Genomic DNA, 22,223 nt, shown 5'->3' on the forward strand with positions numbered 1-22,223 from the left:
GTTTCTTCACCTTCCTACCCTGAATTTTTAATTTTTTCTGCTGCTGCTGGGCTATCCTTATCCCTTTGTGTCAATACCTCCCTGCCTTGTTTACACCTCTCTCTCTTTTATCTGAACTTCAGATTACTAGACACCCCTCAGCCAATCAGCGCCCTTGGAAGGTTCCAATTGGAGTGGGAGAGAAGGTGGGGAGAAATTGTGAATTCAAATCCTTGGTGGGGGGAACTGAGTTTTTTAGATTGGATATGACCCACTATCTCCAAACACACACACACACACACACACACACACACACACACACACACACACCAGTGACTATTTGAAATTAATGCACAGAACTCCCTTAGGCCCATTAATTTCAACAGGTCTACTCTTGAGTAGAATACAGCCATAAAAGAAATAGCCACATCAAGGCTTCTTCCTTAAACTTGTAGATTGGAAAGCAGAGGGATATATGAAATAGATATAATCAGTGTTTTCGTTATTAAAAGAGGGGGACATTTGGGGAGCATTATGAAAAGACATGGTACACCCCCTACCTTGTTTTCTTAATTGCTTTTCTTAAGCAGGATACATTTTTTTAAAAAAAATAAACAAATGTAAAATTTCAATTCTATTTTTTAAAAGCACAATTTTCTTATTTTCTTTTTTTTGATCTCTATCCAACCTTTTTCTTTTTCTTTTCAAACGTCTGATGCGCAGTAGTTGTTAGAAGGTTTGTAAATCCGGAGTTGGGAGATGAGGCTCAATTGCCTGCGTGGACGGACGTTTTAAGGCGAAATTGAGCACCAAAGAGGTTCGGGGGCTCTCTGAATTAATTCCCTCATTCTCTTCACCTGCCGCAGGTCCCTGATATTTTAAGAGGAGGGGGCTTTTAAAAACACTTCGAAATGGATAAATGCCTCGTTACGCATTCTGAAAGACCCAAGCCCACCGGGTAGACCTTGGAAAAATCGTCCCGGGGCTCAATGTCCCCCCGCGCCATCCCTACAGCTTTCCTGCTGTGCGACTTTGTGAGCCGTAATTTGAGCCCACTGAAGCGGTTTACTCCCGAGTAAAACAGGCGGAGGCTCGGGTGGTAAAGCTGCAATCCAAGCCCCATCAGAGGTTGGGAGGGATTTGCTTACTTCCAAGTAGGATACGGCAACGCGCTTGCGAAGCTGAGCTTAGCCGGGCGCTGGAAGGGCGCTCTGTCTACGCTCAGAGGCTCTATTTGCTTACTGAAAACAGACCCAGATTAAGCCCAGAATTCTTGTTTGTTTATTGAAAGACATATTTATCCCGGGCGCACACAGAGAGCCTTTCCGCTTCGGTTGAACGGATCTGTTGAGACAATTGAGAATATTGCTGTCTTTGGATTTAGGATATGAGACCCAGAGGCTTCTGTTTGCGGGGGGAGGGGAGTGGATTAGAGATTTGGTTGGAAATTTTTTTACTTATTTATTTATTTATTTATTTATTTATTTATTTATTTCGAAAATGTATATACCGATGAATGGCGATCTTCTCTATAGATTTCTGTCTGGGAATGGGAAACACAAGGTGATAGCCGACTTTAGCCCTACTCAGAGTAGACCCATTGACTCCCACGAAATTCAATATTAGAAGCAGCTCTTCCTGCTTATAATATTGTTCTTAAGGAATTCTGTGATAACATTGCAGTGCTTCGGTGTACTGCTGCAATATATAAACAGATGATGGGCTCCAATCCAGCCAGAGTTAAGACAATTTAATCCTTGCAGAGGAGTTGTCAGGATAAAAAGGGGCAGCATACGTTTTACCTTGAGCTCCTTGGAGGAAAAGAGGGATACAGTTTTATTTTGTTTATTATTGATTAAAATTTATATGCCGCCCTTCATCCAAGGATCACAGGGCGGTTGACAGTGTAAATTAATTAATTGATGAGGCGGAAATATTTTTTAGTCTTAATTAGATTTTCCTTTAATTGACCTAAATGTGTGTGTGTGTGTGTGTGTGTGTGTGTGTGTGTGTACAAACTATACAGCCCAATTAAGGTTCCAGTGGGAGTCAGTCTTACGAAAGTCAATGGGAGTTCCTTCTGAGCAGACGTGCATAGGATCGCGCTATGTCAAACGAGCTATGCAGATCTTCAAAGCAAATCGCGTTTCTGGGATCGTGACCAGTAGCTCGCTGCTGTTTGCCTCCACATTTTTTAGAGGTGTGTGCCTTTGGATGAAAATCTAGAGGTCCGCTTACTCCTGAATTCAAGGAGTCCGGGAATAAAATCATTGAACTGAGACTGACTTTTGAAGCGAAGAAAAAAATGTGTTTTAAGATCGAGGAGTTTGGCGTGTGAGAGAGAAAATCCAAAAAATTCACACCCGGGCGGGCCGAGCAATAATTATATTTAGGTTGCATATCCCCTGCAAGTTCCATTGAGCTCAGAGGAGCTTACTCTTGAGTAGACATGCAAAGTTGTTGTTTTCTTCCTTAAAATCAGCCATGGAAGGTTTGCGGATGATTCAAAGAATAAAACACCAGCCTTCGTGCGTTTCTGAAAAATGTGGATTTTGCGAGCCCTTGAGTTCTCCAGAGTTCTTCGTCAGGGTGGCGCTTAGAGAGTTTAGGAAGCGGCAGAAGGTTGCTTGATATTGTGTCGCTAGTTTGAAATTGTTTCTCCCTTCGCCAAAAAATCCTGGGAACTGTAGCTCACAATGCTACAATTCCCAGCACCCTTAACAAACGACAGTTCCCAGGATTCTTGGGGGGGGGAGAGGGGTGATGTACTTTAAATGGACAGAGCTCACAGTCTTAAACTGGGCTGCAACTCGGAACACGTTCTTGTTTTATTTACCATTATTAGTCACCTATTAACCTAGTTCTCCGGGAGACTGAGAGGTAAATCCCAGGGAACACATTCGGACTTGCTTCTGAGTAAACATGTCTAGGTTTGCACTGCTAATTGGATTATTAGGCTCTGTGGAACTTTCACAGTAAGCAAAAAAGAGAGAGAGAGAGAGAGAGAGACAGTTCTCTGCCCCGAGAGGATCCCATTTCCACTGCTGTCCCAGCTCCGCATTGGTTTGAGGGCATTTCCGGCTTAACTCGGCTGCAGATCCAGATGTGGATTGGGCGGCTCCTACATTATGTGAATTATTCGGGCCTGTAGTCTCTTAATCCAGTGGAATAAGGGAGAGGCCGCAGCCGAGGGGGCGATGGTCTGCTATGAGTGCAAAAAGCCACGAGTTCAATCCACCGCCTCTCCAGGCAGAGCTGGGAAAAGTCTGAAATCTTGCCGAGCCGCTGCCAGTCAGTGTAGACAGCCCTGACCTAGACGAGCAGCTGTGTATGCAGCCCGTAGTTCAAAACACTGAGGACTTGAACCTTGCTTTCTTTTTAGAGGAAGGGAGCTCAGTGGAAAAGCGTCTGCTTTACGCGCAAAAGGTCCCATCTTCAATGCCTCTCATCTCTAGGCTGGACTGCGATTCTGGAAGGCGGCTGCCGGTCCGTGCATGCAGTATTGAGCTAGATGAGCCAGTGACCTGACTTGTACTGAAGGCAGCTTGCTATTTGACCTGCTGTCTGAGCACCAACTGATCCGGAATGGGATCGCGTTCAAACCGAATCAAGGAGAATAAAATTATCCTGCCCTGAGAATCATTGGAGTGTGATTGTGTGTGTGTGTGTGTGTGTGTGTGTGTGAGAGAGAGAGAGAGAGAGAGAGAGAGAGAGAGAGAGATCATCGATAATTTTATTGTAGTTTATTTTATTTGCTCCTACTAAGGCATCTTGCAAAGTCTGGCTTGATCTCTGTACAATTAAAAAAAAAATCTATCCGTTTCAATCGTTTGAGGAGCGATGGCTGCAAGTGATAGATTCCATGTTGTTTGTGTGTGCAAGGTTGCTACACAAGTTGCTGGTTTAGTAAAGGGAGGGGGTGGAGAATGGATGATAAGGAAGGAGACGTTTCACACAATCAGGCAGCGCTGCCAAAAACAGCGGGCAGAATCGTGTGTGGTACCTGCAAGACGCAGAAAATCCAAATAGATTAAAAAAAAAAAAAAAGAGGAGGAGGAGGGTTATCTGTTTTATTTATTTATTTTTTGGGGGGGTTCTAATTGGGGGTGTGGTATTCGAAAAGCAGGTATATATGAAATATGATTTAAAATGCAAGAAAACCCTCGTACTTTGAGCAAGAGTTCCTGAAAGGCATTGAATGGAATCCAGCTAGGTTTTTAAGTCAAGATTGAAATTTAAGGGAGCTGTAAGAGTCTTGTCTATGGAGTTCAGTGGGTCAACCCTGAGCTAGGATTAACTTTGGATACGTAGACAATGTGACGTTATGAGAAATCCTTCATGGGACGCTGGCCAAATGCAAAGTGGGTGGCGGGCTCCGGGCTCCTGCACTTTTAATAGGAACATAGAAGGGCGACTATCTCCTGAAATCGCTTCTTCTACACAGCAATTAAAGGTACAGGAGCCCCCGCTGCCGCCTTGTAAGCGACGCCTGCTGAAAAGCCCTCTTCTGTCCGATAATTAAAGGTGCGGGAGCCGGGCCCCCTCCGCTTTTTGACCCGGCCTCCCTATTTTCCTACAGGATGCGTGTTGTTGTGTACATTACACGCAGGTACCGCCTTCCTAAAGCTGACTCTGTATCTAAAAACAGTTCGGTTGGGTCCGGCTGATAGACAGAGGCTGCAATTCCTTCTTCGCTCTGCCAGTCTTGGCGCAGATAAGATCGGTCTGCGTCTTTACGCACTGGAGAGGAAATGCGCAGGGCGATCCTGGGCGTGGGATTGGGCTTCCTCCTCAACCGAAGCAGCGCGAGCTTTAAAAATCTGCCCTCAGCTGAACCAAGCGGGGCTTCTTCAAAGTCTCGCGCTTTGTTCCTTGCGCCACTGGCCTGCAAACCCCCGTTTAATTCGCGAGGGGGCTGCCTTGATCTAAGTACCCCGCTGATTTCAAGGGAATCTACTTCCCCGGAAGAAGATCCCACCTCCAAAGGTGTTTAGGAATCGAGATGGATTTATTTGGAATTAATTCCTCCATACCAGAATTTGTGGGCTCTTTATTTACTTCCTTGCTCTCTAGTGTGGTTCTAAATCGCTTAAGGACCAAGGCTTGGTAGGTAGTTCGGGTTAAATCCTGCTGAACCCGAAGTACCTTATTAGAGACAATATTTCAGGGAAGTAAATCAGTTGGATTTCCAGTTCTTGTGTGTCCAGTTTGGTAGGGGGGGGTGTTGTTGTTTTTTTTCTGGTGGGAGGGGACTGCGCTCATCTCCTTGGAGGATCCCGGTTTAAATCCGCAAAAGATTGCGCTCTCTGCCGACTCCGTCAGTTTCCCACATACGTCGCTCTTCTTAATAGACTGCAGCCCCTAACCCCACTTGCCTCAGTGTAAACTTCACTGGATTATAAAAGGTTTACTTCTGAGAAGACATAGTCAGGGTTGCGTTGTTGTTCCAAGGATCGCCTTGCGCCTCTTTTGCGCCGTAGCGTGCGGAATAAGAGAAAACTGTGAGCCGCCCAGAGATCTACGGATGAAGGGCGGTATACAAATTTTAATAATAGCGACAATAATAGGCAGGGAGGCGTTTTGCATTGCGGGACCCGCGTTTTGTCCAACTGCCTGTTTTTAAGGGTAATAAAAGGGTAGCTTGGATTTGGTTATTTGAAAGCTGATAGGCCCTGCAGTCATTTCTCTCTCTCTCTCTCTCTCTCTCTCTTGAATTCAGAAATTGTAATTAACCTGCTCTGGGGATTATAGCAAAAAAAGCGAGCGAGCGAGAGCAGCATATATTCTGGAGGTGTCAAATCTGATTATGGCTCTCGGCCAAGGCGGGCGGGCGGGCGCGCAGCTCTGTACATACCGATTCCGGAGAAAGTCTCGTTGGGTTTTACGTCCGAATGAACATGCATGATCCCGGACTGCTCGGAGAGCAAAACGTGGCCTTAAAGACCGGGCGGGTTTCGGCTATTTCGAGATGGATTTTCTGCTTAGGACGGTCAACCTCAGAAAGGAAGGTGGTTTCTTTCTGAATAAGGCCCCGAGTCCACGCGCGTTAAAATAAAGAGGTCCCCTTTCCTCCCCAACACACACACGTTAAAAATGCGTCGGAATCGCTTTCAGGCTTCGCATTTCATGTGGACCGGATTGCAGATGTAAGCGCGTCCGTTACTCCGGAGAGTCAATGAAAATCCGGACTGAGGTTCCTTTTGCAACCGCCGAACCAAAGCGCGCGCTTCACATGGAAACACTTCGCGTTGGGGTTGGGGTTTGGGGGGTGGGGTGCGTCTTTTCTTTTCTTTTCTTTTCTTTTCTTTTCTTTTCTTTTCTTTTCTTTTCTTTTCTTTTCTTTTCTTCCCTTGAAAGGCAGCCACGGGTCTCGGCTGGGCGCGCGGGGGACAGTCCGTCGGCGCGCGGGTTAGTGGAGGATTTTGGTCAACGAAAAGAAGCGCGATTTTTGTTTTGTTTTTACGAGGGAGTGGCAGGGGAATAATTCAGAGAAAGAGCATTAGACCAAAGCTAGAGGTGGCTGCGCGAGGGAGAGAAGGAGGGAAGGAGGGCGAGCTTGGTCACTTTCGTCTCTGGGAAAAAGATTCTGCGCGCTCTCCTCTTCCTCCGTCTCTCGCGCTCTCGCCTTCGGGGCTCCGCTGCGCTCCTTTCGCCTTCCTTCCCCTCGCGCCCCGGTTTGCGGAGAGAAAAGAGGGGCGCTAAAGGAGAAGGCTGAGGTCGGAAGGCTCCAGTCACACCACAAAAGAAAAAGGAAAATCCGAAAGCATAGAGAGAAGAGTTATATCTTCCAAGGGGCAGGTGCGCGATATAATAAACTCGGTTTAAAATGCAATACTTATAGTTGAGGATATTAGATATTCAGCTCGATCCGGTGGAGAATAGCCACCGCTAAGACTAATTAACTTCTTTCTATCTCCCTCTGTATAATCCATACACCTCTCTATATGATATCATACATTTATACCCGCTCATTATATATTATATATATTTAGGTACGTGTGTATTGTATATAATCATGATGTGTTTTGACTGTTTTTAATACCCGGTTTTTTAATTGTAAGCTGCCCTGAGACCTCATGGTGAAAAACGAATAAGAAATGTATCACAACAACAACGCCACACCAGGATGTTCCTTCTAAAATGGAGCTAAAGATTATTCGGTTTATTGCTTGCAGATTGCATTAGACTATATACGTCTATACTTTGAATACGGAATAGCCTGTTGTTGTTGTTGTTGTTGTTATTGTTGTTTGGATTTCTTACTCGCCCTTCACCACAAGGGCCCAAGGCAGGTGACAGCACTCTAAAAAGGCAAGATTAAAATAAATTTAAACTATTTGCTTACACACACAAATCTCTCTCATATACTTCTTCGGAAGTGTATCCCATTAAGCTAAGGAGGGCACAACCTTAATATTTACGGGCTCAGAGCCCATATACACGTTTCCTCGGGTGTAAGGCCTCCGGGTGTTCCATGGGGCCGGGGGCCGAGCGTGCGGTCTCACGGGTGGAAATTCAGCCCGGTGGACCTGAGCTGAAGAGCTTCTCCACGAGACACGCAAGCCCTCAACCTGACTCCTTGGAAGTAAGCGCTCTTCTCTGCTGAAGTCACGACTTTCTTGAGTAAACAGAAGCGCTCTTTCTGGGGATTTAGGAAGGGGTGACGGTGGACCGGGGTTGTCTTGCTGGTGAGCAAGGTCGCGCAGTATGCAGAGTGGGCTCACGGGCGGAGTGTGTGTGTGTGTGTGTGAGAGAGAGAGAGAGAGAGAGAGAGAGAGAGAGAGAGAGAGAGAGAGAGAGACTGAGAGACTAGTTTTATTAAGGATTCCGCTCCAAAACGCCTTTTGTTAATTCTTGAGCTTATCGGATCAGCGTTCAAGGCTGGCAAATAAGAGCTATGGGGTTGCTTAATGTTGGGTTGTGTCTTATGCAAGAATGCATTGGAGAGGGAGAGAGAGAGAGAGAGAGAGAGAGAGAGAGAGAGAGAGAGAGAGAAGCGCACCTCTGGTTGATAGAGGGGGACGGGGGACGGGGTTAAAGGTGGAGAGGGAGACGCTGCCTTGACTTTCCTGCTTGCTAGGATGTGTATATCCGAGAGGGAGTCCCGGGGAGCAAGTTCCCCGAAGGGTGCGCGTCTTTGTAGCAGAAGTGCGGTTGCGAGAGGGCGCTCAAGTGAGCGGAAAGCCTATCGATAAATAGGGAGAAATAGCGGGGGAGAGAAGGCAGCCTTTTCTCCTCCTTCCTTTGCCCCTGCAGTTCTGTTGAGCTTAAAAAACGAGAGGAAAGACCCTTAGCTCAGTTGTTAGACCATCCATGTACTTTGCGCGCAGAAGTTCCTGATTTCAATCCCCGCCATCTCCAGGAGGGGCTTGGAAAGACCTGGAACCCCGAGGAGCTGCTGCCAGCCAGTGTAGACAGTACTGAGCAAGATGGGAGTATTGCTCTGGCTCAGTACAAGGCAGCCGCTTTGCGTCCCGGGTTAAATCCCTGGCATCTCCACCTCCGGCTTATATAGAAGAGCAAGTTTCTCGGATGGTAGTGGTCAAACCAGCACAGATGAGGTCAAAGGATCCCTTAAGACAGCCTTTCTCAACCTGCGGGTCCCCAGATGTTGTTGAACTACAACTCCCATCATCCCTAGCTAGCAAGGCCAGAGCTCAGGGTTGATGGGAGTTGTAGTCCAACACAATCAGAGAGCATGGCAGTGGCTTCCCCTGGTCTACACATGCATACTTAGATCTGCACATGCCCATTTTCTCTGCATGGTCAATCCTCTGGGGCTGTACTGCAATGTTTGCAAGCAAGTCTGTGTGTATTTGCATGGCTTATCCATGCCTTGGTTAGGTCCAGGACCAACTCCCCTTTCAGCCATGGGTGACCTTAGATCAGTCCACATCTCTCTGCCTAACCTCCCTCACAGGGGTGTTGTAGGGATAGAATGGGGGGGGGGAGAAGAGAGAGATACCCCCCCCCGCAGAGCTGCCTGGAGAACCGACTCTTATTATTAGTGTTGTTGTTAATTCATTTTATTAGTCCCTTGACTCAGAAAGACTCGCAAAATTTAAAAGCGTAAAAGGATGGCATAAAATCGGGGGGGGGGGAGAAGGAAGAAGAATGCATTGCAATAAAAGCCATACAGTAATCTATAAAATAAACCCAATAAAACAGCAGGGAAAACACATCACCAATAGACAGCAAAATCTAAACGGATGGTGGGATGGGACTGTAAGGTGGTTATTATCCCTCCTCTTTAATGCTGTTTCCCAAATCTCTGCCCACCGCAAACACTGTTTGCCTAGTTTCCCCCACTCAGATTATAAACATATCTAGATACAGACAATGTGTTTGTACAGCTCCTGACACTAATATATAGATTGCAATTTAATGGGCACCAGTTTATACATTTTGCAATTTACACCAGGTGTGGGGCACTATTGACCCTCCAAATATTGCTATACTACAACTTCCAGCAATGGCCGGTGTAGATTGCACTACTTCAGGCTGCAGATTGGGGGGGGGGGGCATATTTTTAATGCTTTGTCCAATATTGAACATAACCTGCAAGTAGAAAACTAGCCCAGCAGGGAATGACCTGGGCTACCACAACCTCTCTGGCTAGTGTGAAATTATTAGTCGCAGGGAATTCATTTCTGTCTCGGGGGAGAACTCAAAACTGGCACTTCTCCCTGCGGCCTGAAATGGTACTGTCCGCTTCGGCTCATGTAGGCCACCCCACAAATATGCTGGCTGGTGGCTGATGGGAGTTGGAGTCCAACGGGGCTCCATGTTGGCTACCCCAGTTGTATGCTCAAGGGGAGGGGAGGCGGAGAGGAGATATTCACACAGGGGGTGCTGATTCTTTTCTGCTAGGACCTGCCTCTGAAATGTGAAACAAACGTGCAAATTAGATCTTTCCTTGTGCAATCTGGAATTAAATAAAGTGAAGGCTGAAAGCACATGCGGTCACCACTCTGCTGGAGCCAAACAAGTCCGAAATGTAAGAATGGATTGCTGGATCAGGCCAATGGCCCACCTAGTCCAACTCACAGTGGCCAACCAGATAGATGCCTGTGGTCAGCAAGCAAACAGGATTCAAGCACAACAGCACTGTCCTCTCCTGTGGCTTCCAGCAAGTGATGCTCAGAAACATTACTGCCTCTAAATGTGGGTCAGCTGCAGTGCAGGCTAGTCCATTAATGGGCGAATGGGGCCATGCCCCACCAAGTTCAGCCTGCCTTCAGCCAGCGCCCCCACCTGCCTGCTTTCTTTCCTGCAACCAGCCCAGGATTTGGCATTGGCGGTGAGATTCTTCCTCCTTCATCCCAGTGTTGCCCTTGTAGAACTCAACAGGGAGGTGAAAAGGGTTGAAGCTAGATGCAGTTGGCTCCGCCTTTCAGTGACTCTGACGCCGCCCATTGTTTGAGTTCCTTGCATTCCACCACAGCAGTTTCAGTGGACCGCAGTCACCAACTGGTCCTGGTCAGTGCCGGATTTACGTATAAGCTAAACAAGCTGTAGCTTAGGGCTCCACTCTCTTGGGGGCCCCCAAAAAAAATTTAAAGGGAAAAAAACTTGGATGCACATTTCCAAAATATAAGATAAATAAAACCTACGCACAGCAGCAGTGTTTTGTGTTGTATAGGCTCCTATATGTTATGTGCAAATGACTTAAGATACCTATTAGGTCCATAAATTACCATATGGCATATATTCAACACACACAAAACGGCAACAATTTGTTGTTGACAAAGGACAGCTGGACATAGAAAGGGCCCCATTACCTTCAGTAGCTTAGAGCAAACTTTTTCAGCAGGGGCTGATCCACTGTCCCTCAGACCTTGGGGGGGCAGACAATATTTTTTGGGGGGGAGGGAATAAAATCAACAAATTCCTATGCCCCACAAATAACCCAGGGATGCATTTTAAATAAAAGGATACATTCTACTCATGTAAAAACATGCTGATTCCTGGACCGTCTGTGGGCCGGATTGAGAAGGCGATTGGGCCGCATCCAGCCCCTGGGACTTAGTTTGCCTACCCATGGCTTAGAGCCTCCTCAAACCTAAATCCAGCCCTGGTCCTGGTACTCTCAGGGTTGAGATCAGACAGAGCCCCCCACCTCCTCCTCCTTTTAACTCCAGGTACTGCTGGACAAAGATGCCTTTCTATTTCAGCAGGCATTGTAAGGAAGGTTTCTGGTTTTATGGTTCATGTTGACTTAATTTTATCCACTGTGTCTGTGTGTGGTTTTGGTAATCTTGATGTACACTGCAAAGAAGCATTGGTGATTAAGTGGTATATACATAGCATAAACAAAATAAAATAAACAGGACACCTGGTGGAAGAAAGGTAGGAAATAAATGCAAGAAAATGAATAAAACACCCACACATTCCCACAAAGAAATAAGAAAATGAGGCTGCAACTTTAATTCTGTTTACCTGGGACTAAGCCCCACTGAATTAAATAGGACATGAGCTGTCATGATGATGATTTCACTTTTAATGGGGAATAGGCCCCTCATGTAAAGCACTGTGACTTAATGCCGATCCGCAAAGGACATGATTCCCCCCTAAAGAATGCTGGGAACTGTAGTTTGCTAAGGGTGTTGGGAATTGTAGTGCTGCTAGGGGAAAACTGCAGTTCCCAGTATATTCTTTAAATGTAGGGCGTGGCTCTGCCTTTACTTCTGAGTAAGGATGCACAGGATTGTGTAGTAAGTAATTGATAATATGGAAATAGATTTCAAATTATTTAACCCCACTTTAGCATAATAATAATAATGCGAGCACTACATTTAAGTAACTTTAAACCTCTATATTTTCTATATTAAAAAACTGGCTTGTGTGTATTTATCTATCACTTGCTTCAGACCTCTTGTAAAGACACACCAGGCTTTTACTGACCCATAATATCGGACCCTGATTTTTTCTGTATTAATTCCCTTTATTGTTTTTTAAATATGCTTTCATACCACTGTTTTACATGTTTTATATTGTATTTTTGTTCCAATGATCTCATTTACTGCTTTAATCGTGTACACCACTTAAGGTATTTTAATTTTTTAAGTGCTTTATCAATGTTTTAATTGCCTGATTGATCGATGAATCAATGAATACTGGGGTTGTGTCTTGCTCTTGTGTACGGTACATTTCAAACGCACACATGAATCTTGGGAACTGGTGCAGGGAATTGTAGCTCTGGGAGGGGTAAACGGCACTGTGCGGGGATTCTTTAAATGGATAGTGTGTGCACAGCTGTGCGCCTACACGAGTTCTGTCCCTATATGCAAGACCTGCCTCTCATTCCACCCTTCTGTGAACGTGGGGACCTGGTGTGTGTGTTTATCTGCAAAATGCGTGCAAGCAGGGAGGCTGGTATCTGGATTATGTCCCTGTGTGTGCTTGTCAGCGAAATGGAGCATCTGTATTTGCGTATGCTGAGCCAGGCAAGGGGTGGAGAGCGGATTCTTTCCGGTGGTGTGTAAACCGCGGCGCTCCCCGAATCCGGATTTGCGCCGTCCTTTCTTCTGAGCCAGAGGATATCTTGAAGCCCGATAATTTTACCTCCAGTAAAATTCTCTCTCTCTCTCTCTCTCTCTCTCTCTCTCTCTCTCTCGTGTGTGTGTGTGAGAGAGAGAGAGAGAGAGTGAGAGAGAGAGAGAGAGAGAGATTTACCTTCAGTAAAATTATAATTAGATACATGTATGAGCGAATAAGAATCGAGCAGTTTCAACTCCAGATCTCTGCACACCATTTCACTTTAACAAATTGCGGATTGGGTGAATGACGTGTGGTTGTCTCCAGCTAAATTGTACTCCGAGGAGACCCACTGAAATTAACGAGCCTAAGTTAGTCGTACCAATTAAATTCAATGGGTTTGCTCTGAATGAAACTGACGTTGGATACAACCGAGAGAGGCATTGCTTTAACAATCCTGGCGTCTAATCCGGTTCCCTTCCCGGCCCGCTTGTCAACCCTGGTATATGTGTTGATCCAGCACTGCTCCCTCCGTTTAGCTGCTTTGAGAATCCGGTTTCCCTGGTTTGATATACGTTCGTGTGTGTTCTTAGGTGGTATTTTGGCGTCTCTGAGTAGTTAGCCTAGCGTCCTCCATTAACACCCCCTGCCTGCCTGCCTGCCTGCCTGCCTGGCCCTTTGGCGAATACCCAGGGCGAGTGTTCCAAAAGCTCTCCAAACGACGTCTCTCCGTGCGCCCTAGGCGCACCACGGGGGGCGATCCTGCTTGGCTTCTCTTCCCCCGTGGCTCTAGCGTTGATCCCCGCGCCCTTGTCCTCGCCTCGGTATCCCAGGCAGCCTCTCAACTCCGGCTTCTCTTCCTCCTTCTCCCTGGCAGGTTTGGTTCCAGAATCGGCGTTCCAAAGAAAGGCGCATGAAGCAACTGAGCGCGCTGGGGGCCCGACGGCACGCGTTTTTCCGCAGCCCCCGCCGCATGAGGCCGCTGGTAGACCGTCTGGAGCCGGGAGAGCTCATCCCCAACGGGCCCTTCTCCTTTTACGGAGGTGAGTAAGCGCTGGGGGTGGTTCCTGGGCGTGTTCACACGTCTCCGTAGCTGCATCTACACACACAAGCCAGTCGGAGAATTTTGATTTTACACCTCTTGACAGGCCTGGAGTCAGACAGTTTGCAGGGAGGGGGAACTGCAAAACCGTCAGGAAATAAACTTGATATTAGGCTGTTTAATTTTAGATAATAGTTATATTTAAATTTTATTTAAAAAATTGGGTGGGAACCTAATCCCAGCCCATTAGCCAGAAAACTTACTTCTTTAGTGACTAATTTGGCACTGCATCCTTTCCCTTTATCGCCAACTAAAAGGTGCCCCTTTTAGTTTTAGGGTTTGTTTTTAGGGTAACTGAAAATACAGCAGGTGCCTGTAATCTCCCTCGAGCGTACCAGAACCAGTGCTCAAGTCATGGGGAGGGGGTATAAAGGCTTTATGAAATCCTTAGCCCCCCACGTTTTAGCCAAATCATGCTTCCTGGCCTCCTATAAGCAGTAGCTTAAGAGGATCATCCTAAATGGTAAAGAGGCTGGACTGCCTCCCTCACAAGAGAAGAAGCTGCTTCACGCTGAGTCAGACCATTGATCCACCAAGCTCAGTGTTATCTACATTGACTTGTTAGCGATTCCCCCAGGTTTCCGGCAGGATCCTTTCCCAGCTCTAGCTGGAGATAGAATCATAGAGTTGGAAGAGACCACAAGGGCCATCGAGTCCAACCCCCTGCCAAGCAGGAAACACCATCAGAGCACTCCTGACATATGGATGTCAAGCCTCTGCTTAAAGACCTCCAAAGTAGGAGACTCCACCACACTCCTGGGCAGCAAATTCCACTGTCGAACAGCTCTTACTGTCAGGAAGTTCTTCCTAATGTTTAGGTGGAATCTTCTTTCTTGTAGTTTGGATCCATTGCTCCGTGTCCGCTTCTCTGGGGCAGCAGAAAACAACCTTTCTCCGTCCTCTATATGACATCCTTTTATATATTTGAACATGGCTATCATATCACCCCTTAACCTCCTCTTCTCCAGGCTAAACATGCCCAGCTCCCTTAGCCGTTCCTCATAAGGCATCGTCTCCAGGCCTTTGACCATTTTGGTTGCCCTCCTCTGGACATGTTCCAGTTTGTCAGTGTCCTTCTTGAATTGTGGTGCCCAGAACTGGACACAGTACTCCAGGTGAGGTCTGACCAGAGCAGAATACAGAGATGAGCCTGGGATTTCCTTTATGCAAAGCAGATCCTCTGTCACTGAGCTACAGCTCTCTCTGCAAAGGTCCGCTGTGAAGCTGAACCCAGAAAGAGCCTTGCTTTAGAATCTGGAATGAATCTCTTCATGCAGCTTCATAGGGTCTAGCCTAATGCAACAACAAAGTGTTTTTATACCCTACCCATCTGACCCCAGACACTCTGGGCAGCTTCCAACAAAATACAGTGGTAACTTCAGGTTACATACGCTTCAGGTCACATACGCTTCAGGTTACAGACTCCACTAACCCAGAAATAATGCTTCAGGTTAAGAACTTTGCTTCAGGATAAAAACAGAAATCGTGCTCCGGCAGAGTGGCAGCAGCAGGAGGCCCCATTAGCTAAAGTGGTGCTTCAGGTTAAGAACAGTTTCAGGTTAAGAACGGACCTCTGGAATGAATTAAGTACTTAACCCGAGGTACCACTGTATAAAGAAACAAAATAAAACATCAACATTAAAAGCACTCCAAAACTCAGAACCAAACTAAGCATGAAATTAACTGCATAGTTCTGTCCTGAAATGCAATGGGTGAGTGGGAGTCCCCTCCAATTGCCAATTTGGGGGGGGGGCTGGTGCAGATTGGAACCCTAGCATAGGGGGGCCACTAACAGAGATAAACAATATGTGTTGGCACTGTTCTTCTGAATCAGTCAGAAGGAAGCAAACCTGATCCTGCTTTCCTTGTGTTCTGGGCCAATTAGATCAAAGGCACTGGGATGACTGGCAAGCCCTAACCCATTTTTAAGGTGAGAGGAGGGTGTCATGTTGGCTAGCCCCAGGGTAAGGGATATAATGATCTTGCAGTGGGGCTTGAGGGTGATTCCACACAGTTGCTATTTTCAGGAAGGATTCAGGTTCATTCATTTATAGAATTTGTAGTCCGCTCTTCAGCCAAGAAGGCTCCCAGAGTGGCTTAAATGCAATACAGTGGTACCTCAGGTTAAGTACTTAATTCGTTCCGGAGGTCCGTTCTTAACCTGAAACTATTCTTAACCTGAGGCACCACTTTAGCTAATGGGGCTTCCTGCTGCCGCTGCGCTGCCGGAGCACGATTTCTGTTCTCATCCTGAAGCAAAGTTCTTAACCTGAAGCACTATTTCTGGGTTAGCAGAGTCTGTAACCTGAAGCGTATGTAGCCTGAAGCGTATGTAACCTGAGGTACCACTGTAACTTAAAACAAGACAGTCTTTAAGCACGTAGGCTTAAAATTGAGGGAGGTGGAAAATGACCCACCAGGGAAGGGGGAGAAGGAGGGAAAAAATAAAACTCAGACACCAATTATTAAATAGTTATTCTTCTAATGATTAGCTGACACAGTTCAGGGGTAAGAGGTGCGTGACAGAGCTGGTCTTTCAGCTAAGCTGATGGAATGAGCACCGCTTTCCATATCTCCCACTGAGGCAGTCCATGGAATGACTGCCCCAAAGTGACTGTCTGATGGAGTTATAATGTTTTTTGGGGGGACGACTATGACAACACTGTTGTTCAGTGGTAGGTTGCACAATTATAGCTGATTGGCAAACATTGTGTGATAAACCCACTCTCCTAAAATATCAGGCCTTTTTGCAGTAAGGAAAGTGACAGGGAAGGTGGAGGATGACACTGGCTTTGACGCAGTGCCATTTAGCCTACCCACAGAAAAGCCAGAATGAATGCTCATTAAATAGTCCATGTAGTCTAACCTCCCTGCAAACAAAGACTGTAATCCTAAAAACCCACTTTCCTCTGAGTAAGCCCCACTGAATCCAAGAAGATGTACTTTTGAGGAGCTAATGTTTGCACACCACCATATTAATACTGGTTCGACAGAAACATGGGAATAGTTCCCCAAAGTGATCTTGGCTGCAGAGTTCATCTTCAGCTTTATAAGAATCTTGGTGTTCTCTCATTCTTAAAAACAAAATCAAGCTTCACTTATTGTTGAAAAAATGTTATTTCAAGTTACTGGGTGAAATCAGAAACCACAGAAGTTTCTGTGGCCCCTCTTCCCCTTATCAGCATAATCAGACCAAAGTGTGAAAATAATAACAATTTAGCAAAATTGATTCAACTTGGCATCTTATAGCAGAGTGTGGTTTTAATTTATTGCAGAATTTGCATTAGTTACATTTTAGTATAAAGTTGAGGACGTGCAAAAAGGTTTTAAGATGCAACTAGGGGGAAAGGTGGGCTTGTTGATGACAAGCATTTGCAACTGTGTAGGTCCCTGGTCCTTGCCCCCCCCCGCCCCCCAACCATAATGAGTTTTTTTTAAGTAAGGAGAAATAAAAATTGCAGTCATCAGCATCAGGCCCAGAGCTGTCACTGGTGGCACAGATGCTGATGCAGAGCACATTTGTCACTGTAATTTGCCACTTTTGGGGGGGGTACTTGGGGGGTCAGAGCCTGGGCTGTGGTGGTCCAGACTTCAGCTCTGAGGTCCAACCCAAGTTGCACCACTGTTGAGGTGGTGGCTGGGGGGCCTCATCAGGGCCTCCCTAAATCATTTTGCTGACTGTGGTGAAGCAGAAAATGGCGCCAGGTCAAGGTGCAAAAGAAGCCAGGGCTAGGTTAAATAATAATAGTAATAATTTATTTATTTATTTATTTATTTATTTATTTATTGATACATATATACATACATACATACATACAGTGGCGTAGCGTGGGTTGTCAGCACCCGGGGCAAGGCAAGTAATTTGCGCGCCCCCTGCCCTAGGGGCAGAGAGCTGCGAGTGCGAGCGTGCCCCCCCAGATGTTGCGCCCGGTGCGGCCGGCCCCCCTGCACCCCCCACGCTACGCCACTGCATACATACCCAGCCTGATAGAGAGGACTGTGGGGCCACATTCAGTCCCTGAGCCTGAGGTTCCCCACCCAGGTGTAGCCCAAGCTCTGAGCTCCATAATCATTTAATCCTAGTATACATACACATTCTAGTCTTCAGGCATTGCTTATACTGACTCAGGCAGATGATGATGATGATGATGATAGTAATAATAATAATATATTTTTACCTCGCCCGTCTGGTTGGGTTTCCCCAGCCACTCTGGGCAGCTCCCAACAAAATATTAAAATACAATAATTAATCAAATATTAAAAAGTTCCCTAAACAGGGCTGCCTTCAGATGTCTTCTAAATGTCAGGTAGTTGTTGATCTCTTTGACATCTGGTGGGAGGGCATTCCACAAGGTGGGTGCCACTACCAAGAAGGCCCTCTGCCTGGTTCCCTGTAACTTGGCTTCTCGCAGTGAGGAAACTGCCAGAAGGCCCTCGGGACTGGACCTTAGTTCTTCTGAATGCCAATTACTGGAAACTACAGGAGGAGAGCACAGGGTGCCATATTACCAAATTCTGCTCCTGCTTGCAGGCTTCCCCTTGGAACACCTGGCTGACCCTTGTGAGAATGCTGGTTTAGATGGGCCATTGGCCTGATCTGGCTGGCTTTTCCTATGTTTCCCCTTCTCTAATCGAGACGTGGGGAATCTCAGCCCACCATGAACCACATAGTGAAAAGGGTGACATCCTGCTACGTAACTAATCAAATTTGGTTATGCAGTATTGACAGCTGATCAGGCCATCCTCTGCTGTTCTTATGATCTAAAATAATAATAACTTTATTGTTTATGTCCCGCCCACCTGACTGAGTTTCCCCAGCGACTCTGGGCAGCTTCCAGCAAAAGACAAAATTATTATTATTATTATTATTATTATTATTATTATTATTATTATTATTATTACCCCGCCCATCTGGCTGAGTTTCCCCAGCCACTCTGGGCAGCTCCCAATCGAGTGTTAAAAACAATACAGCATTAAATATTAAAAACTTCCCAAAACATGGCTGCCTTCAGATGTCTTTTAAAGATAAGATAGCTGCTTATTTCCTTCACATCTGAACGGAGGGTGTTCCACAGGGCGGGTGCCACTACCGAGAAGGCCCTCTGCCTGGTTCCCTGTAACCTCACTTCTCGTAATAAGGGAACCGCCAGAAGGCCCTTGGCGCTGGATCTCAGTGTCTGGGCTGAATGATGGTGGAGACACTCCTTAAGGTATACAGGACTGAGGCCGTTTAGGGCTTTAAAGGTCAGCACCAACACTTTGAATTATGCTCGGAAACACAACAAAATATTTAAAAAACCCCTGATGCAGCAAAGAAAGAAAGAAATATCTGTGGCATGTACGTCAACCTTTTATCTTTTCTTCGCCTGCCAGATTACCAGAGCGAATACTACGGACCTGGGAGCAACTACGATTTCTTCCCCCAAGGACCGCCTTCCTCTCAAGCCCAGACGCCGGTGGACCTCCCTTTTGTGCCATCGTCCGGGTCGTCAGGAACACCTCTCGGGGGGATGGACCACCCCTTACCTGGACACCACCCTTCCAGCGAAGCTCAGCGTTTCACAGATATCATGTCACACCCACCTGGGGACTCTCCGAGCCCCGAACCCAACCTACCTGGCTCCTTGCACTCCATGTCGGCCGAAGTTTTTGGGCCGAGTCCTCCATTTTCCTCGATATCCGTCAACGGCGGTGCTAACTATGGCAGCCACTTATCACATCCGCCCGAAATGAACGAGGCTGCTGTATGGTAGCTTTAAATACCAAGACTGGGGGCTGAGAAGTAAGTGGCCAATCAACACCCACCTTTGCTTACATCCAGGTGTATAGAAACGAGTTCGAGCAAATAGTTTCTTTCTTTTTTTTCTTGCCCTAAGACGTATAGATATATAGATATATTTGTTGGGGGTTTTGCCTTTTTTTTTTTTTTTTGGTGAACTTTGGGAATTAACTGAATTATTCATTTCAGATCAAAGCCCAGGGAGATTTTGGTATAAACCGGAGGACAATCTTCATGATACAGAATGAACAGGAGAAAAGACAAGACGGGGGGGGGGGGAATATGAAGAAAGTAATCTCTTTTTGTACCAAGTGAAGAAGGAAAAAAGACACTGGCGAAGTGGATTTGTTTCGATACTGCCATATACTATGGGATGGCGAATAGTGAGTGTCCGCATTCACTAGACTATAACTCTAGGGGGGTGGGACAAGATTCTCAGAGACTTTTCTCATAGGAAAAGAAACCAATATTGAATAAAGACAAGGTCAACAAGAACAAGACAAAAAAAAAGCTTCAAGGAATTCTAGCATTTTTTAAAATGATGATTCTTTTGGTATTATTGGTTTGTTTAATTTTGCCTCCGAACATTCAACATGAGCCACAACAATAGACTTTTAAAGCTTCAGAAATGTCAGGTGGGGCAAATGAAATGTAGTTAATTTTGTTGTTCTTTTTGGGAGGGTGGTGCTTTTATGTTTATTTTATTTTCATTGGCCAAAATAGCAAATATTTAAATATAAGCCCTCCGAATCAACTCTTCTACCTTCTCTGAGCGACACACACCAATAATCCTCAAAACCCAGAAGTCTTCTACTAGACTTCTAAGTAAAAAAAAAAAAAACTGACTTGAAAAGAAACGAACGACAAAGTATTCTACCTTCAGAAAAATAAAAGCTAAACAAACAAAAATAAAAAGACTCTATGAAACTAGAAAAAAAAGCAGTCAACTGTTTACGTCGAATGTTAAATTCAGGAGCGCAATGTTTTACTTAAAAAAAATTCCTGTTTTAGAACCTCTTGTTCAAAAGCAAAGTATTTTGAGCAATCAACCAAAATAGTTCATTTTTCTTTCTTTTTCCTTTTTTTTCTGTAGTTGTTATAAGACATTACAGGGCTTGTGTTTCACTGTGCTAGTTTGTAAAGGTGGCGTTTACAGCAGGCAAAGAATAAAAACTTATAAAATCAAACAGTTGCCAAATAAAACAATTCTATAGCACAAAATACTCTTTGGGGGTGCTGTACCCACAGCCCGGGGGAAAAACGCAAAACATTTTAAACAAAGTGTTACAAGGTTAAGGGGGGGGGGATTTAACATCTTTGCTAATGTTTAGTCCTGTTCAACATTAATGGAATTGTTAATATGACTTATATAGACCCACACAGGTTTTATTTTTGTGTCTTTAAAAGAAAAAAAAGTCCAAAATATTTAAATTTTATGGTCAAATATGCAGTCAGCAGCTGCTACTTTTTTTCCTTTATATATTAAATTTCTCATATGTCTTTTATTGTTCAAATAAACCTAAGCTTGTGTGACCTCCAGTGCATATTAGACCATTCACTGTATGAAAGGGGGGGAAAGTTGGATTAAAAAATTTGTGAATTTTTAATAAAATTAGAAAATCTGATGTTTAGATAACCTGTGTTTCATTCAATGCTTTAAAAGATTTATGACATTGGGGGAGAGAGGTGGTCAAGAAGGAGGATTCTGATCTCTTTTAAATATTGCCAAAAGCAAAATTTTAATTATGTGGGCTCTTCCTCAGGCAATTATTTCCTCATAATTTTTTTTCTTTGGGATTCTGAGGAATGGCAGAACAGCTTTTTATAAGAATATCGAAATCTGAGGCTGTTTTCACTCATCCATAACTTGTCGTTGGATTCTGCATTAATTCAATGAGAATCTGGTGGTTTCTCCTCAGATTACGTTTTTGAGTCATTTTGAGGAAAGCACTAAGAGTTTTGATAATGCTGGCAACATTGCTCAAGTTGCGTTGTCATTGGATTTCAGGTTAAAATTAAGTTTGAAGTGCTTTTGGAGCTTTCTCCTCAGTGATTTGAAGAAGCATCTTGGAGAATCCTGAGAGAAACTCCCAAGGTTTTCCCGCCATGTCTGATAAAATTGTTACAGCAGGGTGTTCACCGCTCTCTTGGATATTTCTGGTACCATGGGACCTTCTTTCAGCAGATAGTTACTGAGTGTGGATTTGAAGAACATACACACACATTTGAATGAAGCTCACTCTGCCCCAAATACTTGTAGGATTGAAGTACAGTGGTACCTCGGGTTACATACGCTTCGGGTTACATAGGCTTCAGGTTACAGACTCTGCTAACCCAGAAATAGTGCTTCAGGTTAAGAACTTTGCTTCAGGATGAGAACAGAAATTGTGCTCTGGCGGCGCGGCAGCAGCAGGAGGCCCCATTAGCTAAAGTGGTGCTTCAGGTTAAGAACAGTTCCAGGTTAAGTACAGACCTCTGGAACGAATTAAGTACTTAACCCGAGGTACCACTGTACGGCTCTACCATTAGGCTGAGTCAACCGCTTCAGGTGGCAGTGCCCCCTGTTCCAGCCATTCCTCCAGTTCCCCTCCATTGGAGGACACAACTGCGTGCGCAACACAACTAAGCTAACCTTGAAAGAAGATGAATTTTGATTGTCATGGTTTAACCACAAGACGGAGCCTCTATTATATTCCCGGTAGCTTGGCCTACTCTTGAGGATTGCCCCACCCTTCCCGGTTCAAAAACCGGGCTCAGGGTGGCTAACAACAAATTTAAAAATTAATTGTAAAAGCAGCATAAAATACAGTATAAAACATGAATAACAATAAAATTCAAAGTTCAGAAATCAATTTAAGGGAAATAAGCATTAGGTAATCCCAGGGC

The 22,223-nt window shown here is 45.3% G+C and overlaps 1 protein-coding gene across 2 annotated transcripts in view; it reads left to right on the forward strand.

Annotated features, from left to right (window-relative positions):
• The window catches only part of LHX1 (LIM homeobox 1), a 55,588-nt gene extending 34,615 nt beyond the window's left edge, over window positions 1-20,973 (forward strand). Inside the window, exons 4-6 of one of the 2 annotated variants that reach the window (XM_082200831.1) lie at window positions 13,334-13,499; window positions 18,932-19,340; window positions 19,527-20,973. In XM_082200831.1, coding sequence (XP_082056957.1) covers window positions 13,334-13,499; window positions 18,932-19,311 — 546 coding nt within the window. In that variant the 3' untranslated portion in view covers window positions 19,312-19,340; window positions 19,527-20,973. Of the gene's footprint in view, window positions 1-13,333; window positions 13,500-18,931 lie in introns of both variants that reach the window. The other variant, XM_082200830.1, reaches the window with a different exon arrangement.
• The last annotated feature ends 1,250 nt before the right edge of the window (window positions 20,974-22,223 follow it).

The sequence above is a fragment of the Podarcis vaucheri genome (genome assembly GCF_965113315.1).
Source record: "Podarcis vaucheri genome assembly, chromosome: 15".
Classification (NCBI taxonomy): Eukaryota; Metazoa; Chordata; class Lepidosauria; order Squamata; family Lacertidae; genus Podarcis; species Podarcis vaucheri.